The sequence below is a fragment of the Furipterus horrens genome, unplaced genomic scaffold, assembly GCF_987537825.1.
Source record: "Furipterus horrens unplaced genomic scaffold, mFurHor1.1.pri manual_scaffold_3, whole genome shotgun sequence".
Classification (NCBI taxonomy): domain Eukaryota; kingdom Metazoa; phylum Chordata; class Mammalia; order Chiroptera; family Furipteridae; genus Furipterus; species Furipterus horrens.
This window is the reverse complement of record NW_028327173.1, coordinates 205,577,528-205,590,541: the sequence shown is the minus strand read 5'-3', so window position 1 is coordinate 205,590,541 and position 13,014 is coordinate 205,577,528. Positions and strand designations below refer to the sequence as shown.

The 13,014-nt window shown below is 50.1% G+C and overlaps 1 protein-coding gene across 1 annotated transcript in view; it reads left to right on the top strand.

The window, feature by feature from the left end:
• Positions 1-13,014, top strand: part of CLMN (calmin) — a 102,684-nt gene that overhangs the window by 80,498 nt on the left and 9,172 nt on the right. Inside the window, exons 5-9 of the mRNA XM_090272140.1 lie at positions 1,313-1,405; positions 3,019-3,209; positions 5,108-5,301; positions 6,089-6,171; positions 9,953-11,596. Coding sequence (XP_090128266.1) covers positions 1,313-1,405; positions 3,019-3,209; positions 5,108-5,301; positions 6,089-6,171; positions 9,953-11,596 — 2,205 coding nt within the window. The remainder of the gene's footprint in view (positions 1-1,312; positions 1,406-3,018; positions 3,210-5,107; positions 5,302-6,088; positions 6,172-9,952; positions 11,597-13,014) is intronic.

Sequence of the window (13,014 nt, the reverse complement as noted above, 5' to 3'; positions counted from 1 at the left end):
ATCAGCTGTGACATTCACAGGATTGACAGCTTCCTTCCTGGACCTAGCCTGCCGTGAAGAGATCGCGCTGTCTGAATTATATTCTTGGCATCAGCCTGCAGAAGGCCCTGAGCCAGGGAACTCTCTTCCTAGGAAATCCCAGGCCCTGCTCAGTGCTGTTTTCAGAAACTGGAGACAACTGATAGGATCAGAGACCCTTGTCAAACATTTTTAAAAGCCCTTGGGGACAGGGCGGAGGAATATTTGCATGCAGTCCTGTTTTCTTCCCCAGGTCTCCCTGCCGAGTTTTGCAGGGAGTATTTAAAAGTTCTCCTGGGCTTCCTTTCCCCTCTCTTCCCCCTGAAGAACGGGTGACGGGGACAGTGGTGGCCTGCAAAGTCTTAAATGTTACTCTCTGTGTCCCTTTGCAGACCCCTGCTCTAGGTACTCAGGTTTTGTTTGCAGAATAAAAGGACAGGGCAGTGACCCTCACGCACCCCCGAGCGGGCAGCAGGGTCACCTGGAGCTCTGGTTGAAATGCACACCTAGGCCCGCTCCCAGAGCAGCAGAGTCCGTAGGTCTGGGGCAGGATCTGCCTTTCTGAGGAGTTCCCAGGAGAGCAACCCAGGGACCCCACTTTGAGAGCCATTGCCTTAGGGATTTGCTAGGAGCATCATCCTGTCATCAGATCCTCCTTAAATAAGTAGAACATTTCCTAAGGGTTTCTCAAAAGGACACATTTTAACCAATCAGTGGGATATTTTGTAATGATGCAGATATTCTGATATCAGCCCTATCCCAACACACTGCTTCTAATTAGCAATAGATAGTTGTCATTCCCTTGGTGATCCGTGACTGCGGATGTTGGTACTCTGTGTTTGTCTAAAGACGTGTTCAGTCTGCAGGTTTGGGGGAAGTAAGTAGTGTAGCACGCAGACAGACCTAGTGGGCTCTTACCCCCTGACCCTGGAAAAGGTGACTGGGATGTTAGCGTATGACACGGGGCATGTTCCATTTGACCTCTCTGGTATTTCCTCACCTGAAATTTAGGGATAGTAGAAGTACCTACCTGGTGGGGTGGTTGTGAGGGTGAACTGAGTTAATACCTGCAAGGAGCTTAGAATAGTGTCTGCACATGCTAAGTACTATGTATATGATTATTAAACACACTTCACACACACCTTTGCGTTGCGGGGGTCCCTGAGAGGTGGCCTTGGGCAACCCCAAACAGCACTGGTGAGAAAGATAAACCGGTCTGTGAGGGCATCAAAAAACAACCCATTATCAACGTACCTGGCCACCCCTGTTAAGCTCATACATTTCTTCCCTGCAGGTAAAACTAGTTAGCATTGACGCGGCAGAAATAGCAGATGGCAACCCCTCCTTGGTTCTTGGGCTGATATGGAACATAATTCTCTTCTTCCAGGTAAGACCATTTCCTTCCTATAACACACTGTCCGTCACAATCTCCTGGCGTCTGCTTGGGGCTTACAGAACGGAGCGGGGCTGGGTCAAAGGTGACAGTGAGATTTGGTTTCCGACAGATTTTGACTTTTCTGTTTCCTGAAAAAGAGCCGAAGGGTTCTGGCTGCTAGAGATTTGAGTCTCTGCGATTTTAAAAGCGGTGGGCGCTCTGTCCAGAAGAATCTATTTATTCTCTTGGGAATTAAAGGATTAAATATTTACTTTGAAAAATAATTTCATTCTAAAGTGTCGCAAGAATGGGGAAATGGTAGAGTTGCTTCTCTAAAACGACTTGTGTCCTGAGTAGAAGGGGGTGAGCTGATGTTTTTAGCTTCTCAAATCCCCCTCTTTTGCAAGAGAACATCGTGGCTCATTATTTAATCTCCCCCCCCCTGTCCCCTGCCCGCCCCCCACCACAAGAGTAAAAATGATCTACATGGAGGTGATTTGCCAGGGGGGTGGGGGGTGGGTTTGGATCAAAGTTTGTGTTTCAGAGAAGGACGAGCACAAACAAGGTTTCAAGACAAGACATGTAGTTCTAGGTGAGCCTTAAACATCAAAAAGCAAACGCTCTCTCTCTCTGAGCCTCAGTTTCTACATCTGGGAAGGGGGACATAATACAGGGTGAGCATGAAGAGGTGCTGTGCGGGGCAGCCCCTGGTCAACCGCAGTGTTCAGAACAAGCTTCCATTACCGGGGGTCGTTGTCAAGTCCCCTGGTAGGTGCTGGAAACATCCCAAGAATGTATAGAAAGTCAAGGCCTTCAGTCCATCCCAGAACTTCATTCATTCATTGAGTAAAATGTCTGTAGAGTTTCTCCAATGTGCCAGGCTCTGGACATACAAAGCCCTGCATTCATGACTCTCTGGGATCACAGATAAGTCAGTCCCGTATTATAGGGCTCTTTGGTGCAGGCCACAGTCAAGGTGTGAGCAGAGTGTTGTAAGCGCGCTGAGCAGGGGAAGTAGGGAGTGAGGAAAACTTTCTGCAGGAAGTGACATCAGAGCTGGGTTTCGAAGGGTGAGTAGGAGTGCGTTAGACCAGAGCTTCTCAGACTTGACTGTGCATACGAGTCACCCAGGGCTGGTGCTGAAATGCAGATTCTGATTCTGTAGGGTCTAGGGCAGGGCCTGGGCTTCTGCGTTTCTCACAAGTGCCCGGTGATGGGAGCCATCTTTCGAGCAGCCAGAAATTTAGTGATGGAGGAAAGAGACATCCAGGCAGCAGGATGAGGATGGGCCTAGACAGTGGGGCTTGAAACGTGATGCCTTCTGGGAGGGAAGGCAGTAGGGGAGTCAGGTCAGGAAGACTCGCATGCAGGGGCTGGCAAGAGCTAGAGAGACGTTGGGAAGAGATGCTCTGCTCTGTGGAGTGTTGTTTCCTGTGCTCCAAGCCGCATGAAACTGTCAGGCCATCATGGCTCCTGCCCTGTCCCCTGACACGTGGCCATCAGGAAGGGGTTTCTCCCTATCCAGAGACCCAGTTCTACATGAACTGGTCCCTCCAGTCAGGGTCCACGTGGTCCATGTGGTCAGACAAGGTGTGCTCTGGTCTGAAATGACTTTTTCCTTCCAGATTAAGGAGCTCACGGGCAACCTCAGCAGGAACTCTCCATCTTCCAGCCTGTCACCCGGCTCCGGGGGCACAGACTCAGACTCTTCCTTCCCACCCACGCCCACCGCAGAGAGGAGCGTGGCACTGTCGGTGAAAGACCAGAGGAAGGCCATCAGGGCCCTGCTGGCGTGGGTGCAGAGGAAAACAAGAAAGTAAGCCACGCCCTGCACCCCCATACCATTGCCAGGCAGAGGGAGGGGGAAGCCCCTCCCTGGAGTGGGCGAAGGAAAGGGGCATTAACATGTATTAAGTTACATGCCTGCTGTTTCATGTAGACTATCAGAACAGGGAAGGCTGTATGTCTTCCGGGTTTTGTGCACCGAAAACTGTATTCGCAGAATCTTTGGTTTGCAGGAAGCTGTTCAGAAGATCTGAATACAAATCGAAGGGGCTTCCACCGTGTTAAATCCCACAGTGGGGATGTCTCCTGAATCCTAATAACACGTAGATATTCATTATTAAGCACCAACGCATCTTTCAGTCTGTACCTACTTAAAAATGAATAACAATAAAGGCTATAACTTATCAGAGTTAGGTTTGGCTTTCCCAAGGCTTAGACCATGAACTGGAGCAAAGTTGCTGGCCTCCTGTTTGACCCTGTGCAGAAGGCCAGACCTTTGAGCCGTTCGGTACCAGGCCTCTCACTGGCAGCAGCAGCCAATAGCCCCTGGGCCTCTGGGCTCTGAGCAAGGATGGGTGGAAAGCCAGGCCACGTGTGGCAAATGCCACACCAACTCAGACCCCCTTGGCTCTGCCACATGCACATGGGGTGAGATCCTGGTGAATCACGTTCCCCACCGGCCACACCTGCGGGTGGTAACTTACCATTCGCTGCCTTACAGCGTAGTTGGTATGGAATGATGGAGATCGCACGAAAGGGCCTGGCAGAGAACCAGCACATAAAAAGCACTTCACTGATATCAGATCCCTGCTCCCCAAGGTATGGGGATAACAGAGGAAAGAAGAAGAAAGATGGAAGAGAGGGTGGATCTTTGGAGTTTTGATTGAGGGGCAGACATGGTCGAGTTGATCCACGTGAACCGTCATTACATAGTCTTTGAAAAGAAATCAGCCAAAAGGGAGTCAGGGTGACTAAGGAAGAGGAGGTGTCTTTGGGGTGACGAAACAGTTCTGTGTCTCCCTTGTGGCCATGGCTCCAGGGCTCTGTACTTGTGGTAAAATGTCTGGTCCCTATACCACCCTTGTCAGAAAGAAACTGGTAAGACCAAATAAGGTCTGGGGCTTAATTAATAGTCTTGTCCCAATGTCCTGGCTCAGATAACACCCTCGGCGGCTGTATCACGCTCTCTGCTTTGGCAGCTGCTATGCATCTTAGGTGATTTCTAAATTTTTTTTTTTAAAGGTTTTGTTTTGTTTTTCTTTAAAGAGAATTCCGTGATCACAGTGATGAGACCGGCAGGTCTCAGGGGACAGTTTCTAAAGGAAATCGGCACCCAGCAGGATGAGCCACCTTTGTCCCTCATGTGACATCAGCTCCCTCTTAGTGAGTGGCTTCCGTGTGCCGCCTACAGGGCACATTCAGGTGTCCACCTGCCGTGGCCGCCATTGTGAGTTCAAGCTAGTACTTCTCCACAGCTGCCGCTGAGAGGTCCCAAAGAGGCGATCCCTGCTTTATCACTGAGCAGTCTGAGGCCTGGAGGGGCGCAGGACTTGCCCAAGGTCACAGCATAGGATGTACAGAGGGGACAGCGGCCGTGCCCATGGGACCTTCTGGCTCCGTTTTATTGCACGACATGTCCTGTTTGCTGTTTAGAATATCACTTATAAGATGAACAGGATATAAATTTGCTCATTTATCTATTTGGAAATCAGGGAACACAAGGTCCTGTCTTGCCCCCTTGTACGATGCAATGAAAATGGGACCGTTCCGTGCAGCTCCCCCGGGGCTCAGGGCCCAGGGCATCCTGGCCTCGCAAGGTCAGCGGCTCCCAGCCCCACTCGGAGGCCCGGGAGGCTGCTGCGTGCTGACCTTTTGTCGCTGACTCTCTTGACTGAGCTGCTTGTGGCCGCCCTGCTGGCTTTCCCGCAGGTATGGCGTAGCGGTGCAGGACTTTGCGGGCAGCTGGAGGAGTGGGCTGGCTTTCCTGGCTGTGATCAAGGCCATTGACCCCAGCCTGGTGGACATGAAGCAGGCCCTGGAGGACTCCATGCGGGAAAATCTAGAGAAGGCCTTCAGCATCGCCCATGATGCCCTTCACATCCCCAGGCTCCTGGAGCCAGAAGGTAGCGCGGTTTCCCCTCCTCTTCCTTCTGAATGGTTTTTATCACCTGAGTAACACATGCTGTCCAGGTAGAAAATTTAGAAAACACAGAAAAATCCAATGAAGACTTTTTCTATCTCCTATATTCCTACCCCGGAGTTATTTTTCCAGTATTTTTCTATGCATTTAATTACAGTTTTTTACATAATTGGGATTATTTGGTGTATGTATAGTTTTAATCTCTTCTTTTTTTTAAATTTAACATTCTAATTGTGACATAAATAATTGCATTTCGCTAGAATGCTTTCATTATGTATTTTTATTGGCTGCATAATGGTCTATCTCATGGTTTACCAGAATTTACTAGGCTCTTCCGCCACCAGAAGACATTGAGCTGTTTCAGAAATAGGCATGTTTATATATAACACTGCAGTGAACATCTTACTGAATGAAGCTCAGTGTGCTTCTCAGATTATTTCCTTTGGACCCAGGTCCCATCAGCGTAGGGACAGAGCTGGAAAGGACATACGTTTTTCAGGCATGGATCAGGCTAGTGTGGGACTCCCTCCTGCAGTGAGTAAGTGCAGAACTCTCAGGAATAAGGAGTCCTGGGTCCTACATCCCGGCCCTTCTGTTCATCGGCCTTCAGTCACATGATCTGCACTGTCTGGGCCTAAATTTCCTCATGTGTAAAAGGAAGAGAAGAAACCTCAGTGGTCTGGGGGATCCTTCGCTGTCCAGCATCCCGTGGTCCTCCTTAAAGATCGCATGTCCGTGTGTCCTTCTAACACCCGTGTCTCTCTCAACAGACATCATGGTTGACACGCCGGACGAGCAGTCTATCGTGACTTACGTGGCGCAGTTTCTAGAACATTTCCCGGAGCTGGAAGCCGTATGTTGGTTTTCCTTACCTTTAATTCTGAAACTAACTCTGCATCGGACAAAGCTGGGCTTGGGCTGTGGTGTTGCAAGAGCAAATAATGATCCAAAATTGATCTCAAGCCCCATGAGCGTTGCCTTGCCACATTTTAATTTCAGAATTATCTATAACATGTATCACATTTAACAGCAGGACAGGAAGTTCGGCAGCCGCCCCCCTTGCAAACCTCTCCCCATCCCTAACTTTACTAAGATTATAAAAGATGCTCACGTGTAATAGGGACCATATACTTGATTTACTAGATGTCAAATGGGTTATTTCAGCAATCTACCAGATTTTATCAGAGCGTAAGGAATTATAGAAGACAAGGTTCAAAACACACACTTGTATGTTTGGAGTCTCAGGACACCTTTTAGAGGCTGTCATGGCTCCATTGAACCTCCACCCAACCCAGAGATGATAATAATAATGATGACAATTATAACAGTAACAACAGCCCTTTATTAAATTCATTGATCATTTACTGAACACCTACTTCTGGCTCGAGGGTCTCAGCAATAAACTAGGTGGACGAGGCCCCTGAGCTTGGGTCGTCGTCGGCAGCCGTCCGTCTCGAGAGACGATGGTGTAGCTTCTTAAGAGTCTATCTGCACCGCTGAGAATGGTTGTGCAGTCCGACTCGAGAGTGACACGGTATCTGTCTCCTCCCATGTTGAATCGACATCTTGCGATGACGCTGGAGTGTCCTCTCCAGTGAAGCTGAAGCTACAGCTGAGCTTGGGTACCTTTGCTCTAATAGAGAAAACAGTTAACAAGTCAGCAAACACATTACAATTTGAAGTAGTTATAAGTAACAGACAGAAAAAATGAAGCATAAAGAGCCAACGCTCACAGGCAGACAGGGCTGCTCTTCTAGCTGGAGGCAGGTCCTGACTGCCGTTCCTGTGGTCCGACCTGGCTCAGCCCCCTCATCCGCTTTTTATAGATGAGAACACGGGTGCTCTGAGGCTTCAAGCCCTTTCCAGGGTCACACAGCCCCCGGCTACAGAGCTCTGGGACCCCAGGTCTCCATGGTTCCAAAGTTAAGGTTTCCTCACAAATGTATGGCTGAACCTGAGCCCGCACTTGGTATAGAGCTCAGGACAGCCAGACTGGGTCCTCCCACAATTCCCAGCGTAAATTAGAAGCAGAAATCCCATGGGCTGGAATGTCAGTCTGCCACTTGAAGCTGTGTGACCTCAAGGTGCTTACTTTGCCTCTCTGATACGTATCTGTATGAGATGTCAGGCTAGTCCTGTGCCTGGCACAATAGTTGATGCACAGCAAATGGTGGTGATTATTATTATTTTTGAAATAATATAATAGGTAGTGCAATATATTAGTTTGTATAATTGTATGCATTATACAATATAATACATACTCTAATAATACTTTGTAATATTCCTAGCCCGTTGCTAACTTCTGAGATACTAGGCATGAGGGCTTTTATTAGATGCAGGCAGAGTTTGAAATCAACTAAAACGTGTGGTATCTGTAGGAGTTGCAGCCAGGATTCAACAAATCTGACACTTGGGATTCCACGGCGCTGCAGGGGAGGGCAGGAGAACGAGAGGTTGAGCGAAAGATGAAACCTGAGAACGTGGTCCCGTCCCGAGTCACTGCAGAACAGTCAGTCCCTGCCCACCCCCAGAGGACCGCAGATGACAAGTCCCAGCTAAGCCGGGCACTCACTGAACTGTTCCGGAATGGTTCAGCCGAGTTCAGTCCATTTCCATAAACATTCCTTAAAGCCTTGGCCGTCCACGTACCAGACCCTGTGCCTAGCTTTACAGCCCGACATATGGTTTATTTTGGTTCCATGTACCATATGCACTTGAAAAGAATGTCTTATGCACTGAAAGAATTGACATTCCCTAAATATCAATTAGGTGGAGCTGGCTAACATGCTGTTCTCATATCCTGTAGGCATACTGTGATTTTTTTTTTTTCTGCTTTTCCTATCAAGCAGCGTGCGAGAGAAATGTAAAAATCTCTGACTTATAACTGTGGATTTATTTTTCTTCTTAGCTCGGCCAGTTTTTGCTTTAGGTGAGTTGAAGCTGTGCTAGAAGTGTGTACATGTTTTGGATTATTGTATCTTCCTGATGACTCGGTTCTTTTATTTTTACGCAGCTGCTTTCTTTCTCTTGTAGCGTACTTGGTCTAATAGGAATATAACCATACCAGCTTTCTCATGCTGTTTGCAGGATGTATCTTATTTCATCTTTCTCTTCTCACTGTGTGCTAATATTTAAACACATCTCTTATAACCAGTATATAGTCAGGTCTTGCTTTTTATCCATTCTGACAAGAATTAGTGTGTCATGTAATTAGTGTTTTTCCTTCATTCACAGAGATTTAAATACCATTTTGATGATTGTTTTTCATTGGTCCCATCTGTGCTACGTTCCTTTGTCTTTCCTTCCTGAATTTTTTTTGGATTACTCAATCATTATTTTGGTTTCCATTTTAGCTCCGCTATTAGCTTTTTAGCCACATCTCCTTGTTTTATCTTTTTAGTAGTTGTTCTAGGGATTATAATACTCATCTTGAACATACCTCAATTTACCTTGAATTCCTGTTATAACACTTCAAGTAAAATGCATATTTTATATAGGCAAAAATTTAATTCCACTCACTTCCTCTCCATTCCTCTGTGCTATTATTGTCATTTACTTCACTTCTACATATGTTTTAATCCCAAGACTTTGTGTTTTAAACGGTCAGGAGGCTTCTTAAGAAAACTCTTTAGTCTTTTGTATTGACCATATATTTACTATTTCAGGTGCTTTTCATTCCCTCCTTCATATCCTGGCTTCCACCCATGACCATTTTGCTTCAGCACGAAGGACTGCCTTTATATTTCTTGTAGCGTCGGTTAAATGGTTATTTTAGAGTCTTTATTTGCTAGTTCTAGCCCTGGGTCATATCTGGGTCTACTTCTAATGACCGTTGTTCCGTTCCATTAAAGATCTCATTCCTCCGCTTCTTGGTATCTTGAAATTTTTTATTTTACACTAGACCTGGTGTATAAATGAACATGCCTCCCACCTCCTGCCCCACCCCCCGAGAATGTATTCCTTTTCCAAACAAGGATTTACATTGAGGAACTAATCATTTTGGCCTTCTCAGGAGTTCATAAGAGATCTGCTGCAGTTTTATTTAATTTCGGCTTTCTGGTTTCAAATAATTTTAGGATGAGGTCCCACACCAACCCCACTAGTGCATTGGGGGCTGACCACGGCAGTTCCGCTCCCTGCATGTCAGCCCTACCCACGGCTGTTTCTTACTCAGCCGAAGTCCCTGTGTGGGAGAATTAGCATATAAGGAGATTTGCTTTTGCATTTGGGGCCCTTTAGATTCATTTTCTCATACCAGCCCACACAGTCAATGACAAGGTGGCAGGTCTTTCCTTATCTGAGGTGGGTCCGCTCTCCTGTTCATCCCCAGACTAGACGGTGGCCCCCGGGGGCTGAGTCGCTGACAATCTCTGCTCACTTAGAAGAGCTCATCCTACGCTGCTACAGTTTAGTTCACTGAGAGTGTTTTGTATCCATGACTTGAAAAAAATAGTATTTTTACAAAATACTTTGGCAGAAACAATAGCTTCTTGCAACCACCTACAACTTAATCAGAACACTCGGCATTTGTTCGGAAGCGGCTCTTTCTGCTTTGGTTTTTGTTCTTTGAGAGGGGACTATGTGTTGTACTTAAATGCGCTTCTGATTTCACGCGGCCTTGTGTTTCTTTGCAGGAGGATTTCGTGGATTCAGATAAAGAAGCCCCTATTGAATCCACCTTTGTCCGCATTAAAGAAACGCCTTCTGAGCAGGAGAGCACAGTCTTCTTTCTGGCGGAAGACGGGGAGCGTACCTACACGGTCAACCATGAAGCCAGCCACCCACCGCCCTTCAAAGTCTTTGTCTGTGACAAGCCCGACAGCATGAGGGAGTCCTGCCTGGGTGGCGTTTCCAGCCAGACGCTGTCGGACACCACCTCCGAGATCATAGACCAGGTTATCGACCAGGTCCTCCAGGAGGTCCCAGCTATGACCAGCGGCACCAGTGAGCCATCTGCAGAATCTTCCATCTTATCCAGAAAGGACAGCCCGGGGCCCAACTCTCTGCCAGTCAAGAAAACTGTGCACTTTGAGGCCTTCACCTACAAGGGTGCTTCCTGCAGTAAAGACCCTTTCCACAGCCAAGACTTTGGCTTTGAAGGGAGTCCAGGAGCAACGAAGGAGTTGTTGAAGCAGGATGGACTAGTCTTGGAGGTTGCCGAGGAAAAGCCGAAGCGCGAAGTCCCCCAGATCCTGGAAACAGCCTCTGACAAGGCCCTAGCGGATGTTTCCTTAGCAGACAGTAAGATCAGTCTGGATTCCCAGAGTTCTCCCTCCCGGAATGGGGCATCGGAGAGGGCAGCCAGCCCCGGGGAAGGCAGTGGTCACCGTTCGCCCCGCGGGGAGGATACTATGGTGGCCGATTCCTCGGAGGTCAAGGTTGAGCTGCGGACTGTCGAAGCCATGGACGAAGACGACTATTTTGAAGGCATACCATTAAAAGCCTCTAAATTTAACAGTGACCTCGCCGATTTTGCCTCCACCAGCCAGGCTTTCGAGGAGGACCCTTCGCCTCCCGAGAGAACACCTGCCAAAGGGGAGGTTGCGGAGGAGCGCGCTGAGGAATTGGGTAAAAGGAGGCGTAAATCCGCCCGCCACCAGGAGGATTCAGACGAGCCCCCAGGGAAGCCTGGCAAGCAGGAACTTCACGAGGGCCCTGGACAAGAAGACCGAGACTATGATTTGGCCCCCGAGGAGGCACCAGTGGATAAAAAGCCAGAGGTGTATGAAAAGGCGAAGCGCAAGTCCCCGCGTCCCCGGCGTGGGGAGGAAGACCCCGCGGAGGAAGGCCCCCTGGAGTTTGGCCGAGAACTGCCTGCCAAGCCCGCGAGCAGCCGGGTCAGCTTGGAGACCCTCTGCAGTCGCAGCGAAGAAGGCCTGGATTTCAAACCCTCCCCGCCCCTCTCCAAGATCTCCGTCATCCCCCACGAGCTGTTCTACTACCCGCATTACGAGGTGCCCCTGGCTGCGGTTCTGGAGGCTTATGCGGAAGGCATGGAAGATTTAAAAAACGAAGAGGTGGACCTGGAAGAACCAGAGGACTATCTGTATGACCCGGGGCCCCGGGAGGAGGAGGAGCCCGAGGAGCCTGAGGCCTCTGAGAGCAGGTGCAGCTTCTTGGAGCTGGGAGAGGGCCTCCCCGCGTCCACCCTCCAGGAGCCCGATCTGGACAGGGACGCAGAGGGCGCCACACCCGCCTCGGAGCCCACCCCCCCACCTGCCCATCAGGACCACCAGCAAAGGGAGGCCGAGGACAGTGCCCCTGTGGAGAGTCAGCAGGTACTCGATGGCAATTCGGCCCTCCCTGAGCTCAGCGTCTCTCATAAAATAGGCTCCCTCCCAGACACCCCGGGTGGGCACACGTTTAAGGAGGTGCTCACTGAGGCTCAGGCCAGGGCGGGGTCGGATCTCCAGAGGGATAGCTTCTTCAGTTTTGTACCCCGGGTTGCTCCCTGGGCTCCCCAGTCCTGGCCCTGCCCACAGTGCTGCCAAGAGGATCAGACGAGGTCCTGTCTGAGAGTCCAGCATAGCAGATACAGTAATCATTTTAAATAGTAACCGCAGCTCCCCGTTGGGTTCTCTTAGTGAATCGTAGCCCCCGCCTCCTGCCGCAGCCTGGGAAAACCAAAGGCGGACCTCGCCTTTGACTCCAGCCTTGACTTTTAAAGGCCTTTTGCCTGTTGAGCACTTATTATTTGGCCCACGTGGTTTGAAGGGCATTGTGTAAACACGGCAAGGAGGGGACACGCACTTCTGAGCCGGAGCAGCAGGGCACACACTTATCTGCCACTTGAGGTTCTCACTTCATCTGGCCCAGCAGCTCAAGAGGGCCCACCGAATGTGCAGTGAGAGGGTGGGGACCTGGGGTGAGCTCCAAGGGCTCAGCGGGCGGGGCCCTCCTGCAGGTGCGCTGTTCATAAGCAGTCCCACAGCAGGACTGGGAATCCAGGGTCCCCACCCATGCCGACGGGGCCCCCGCAGGTGCAGGGCAAACAGGGCCTCTAGGGTGAGCTGGCCTGGGAGCAGAGGGGGCCCCAGGCGAGCCCACCTGCCCACTTGGTCCAGCCTGTGCCAGGCAGTGTGCAGAGGGAACCAAACCAGGAGAAACTGCCTTCAGTGTTTGATGCAGAGAGACCAAGTCCCCAGTAACTGTGCTAGGAGGCAACTTGGCATCAGACCTATGAGATGGGGCCCAGCAGAGGGATTCAGGGGTCCACCAGAGGGAGACCCCCACCCAGAGCCAGAAAGACTGCACTGTGGGGGGGTGGGGGCACTGTGGAACTGGGGAAGGAGTTGTGGGCGGCATGCACAGCCTGAGCATGGGAACCAAGGCGGGAACTGCAGGGCCCTGGCAAGGACATCCACCAGCTGTTCCCGCTTACCTGGGCTCCTCTGCAGGCTCCTGGCGCCATCCCATTGGCTCTTCCCAGTTCCTCCTGTCCCTCCTCCCCAGTTCAGCCCCGCCTCCCCCTGGCAGTGAATCCTAAAGCACAGATCTCATTATGTCACTCCCTTACTCCAATCTCCAGAGTAAGGTCCACATTCCTCAGCAGGACCTTTAAGACTTCCCTCTCCCACCTGGCCCCAGGCCCCTGGTCCCCTTCTCTCCCTCCCCTCCAGCCACACCAGCTTCCTCCCTGGCTCCTAGTTACCCCATCTCTCCTCTGCCTCCAGGCTTTGCTTGATCTGGTCCCAAC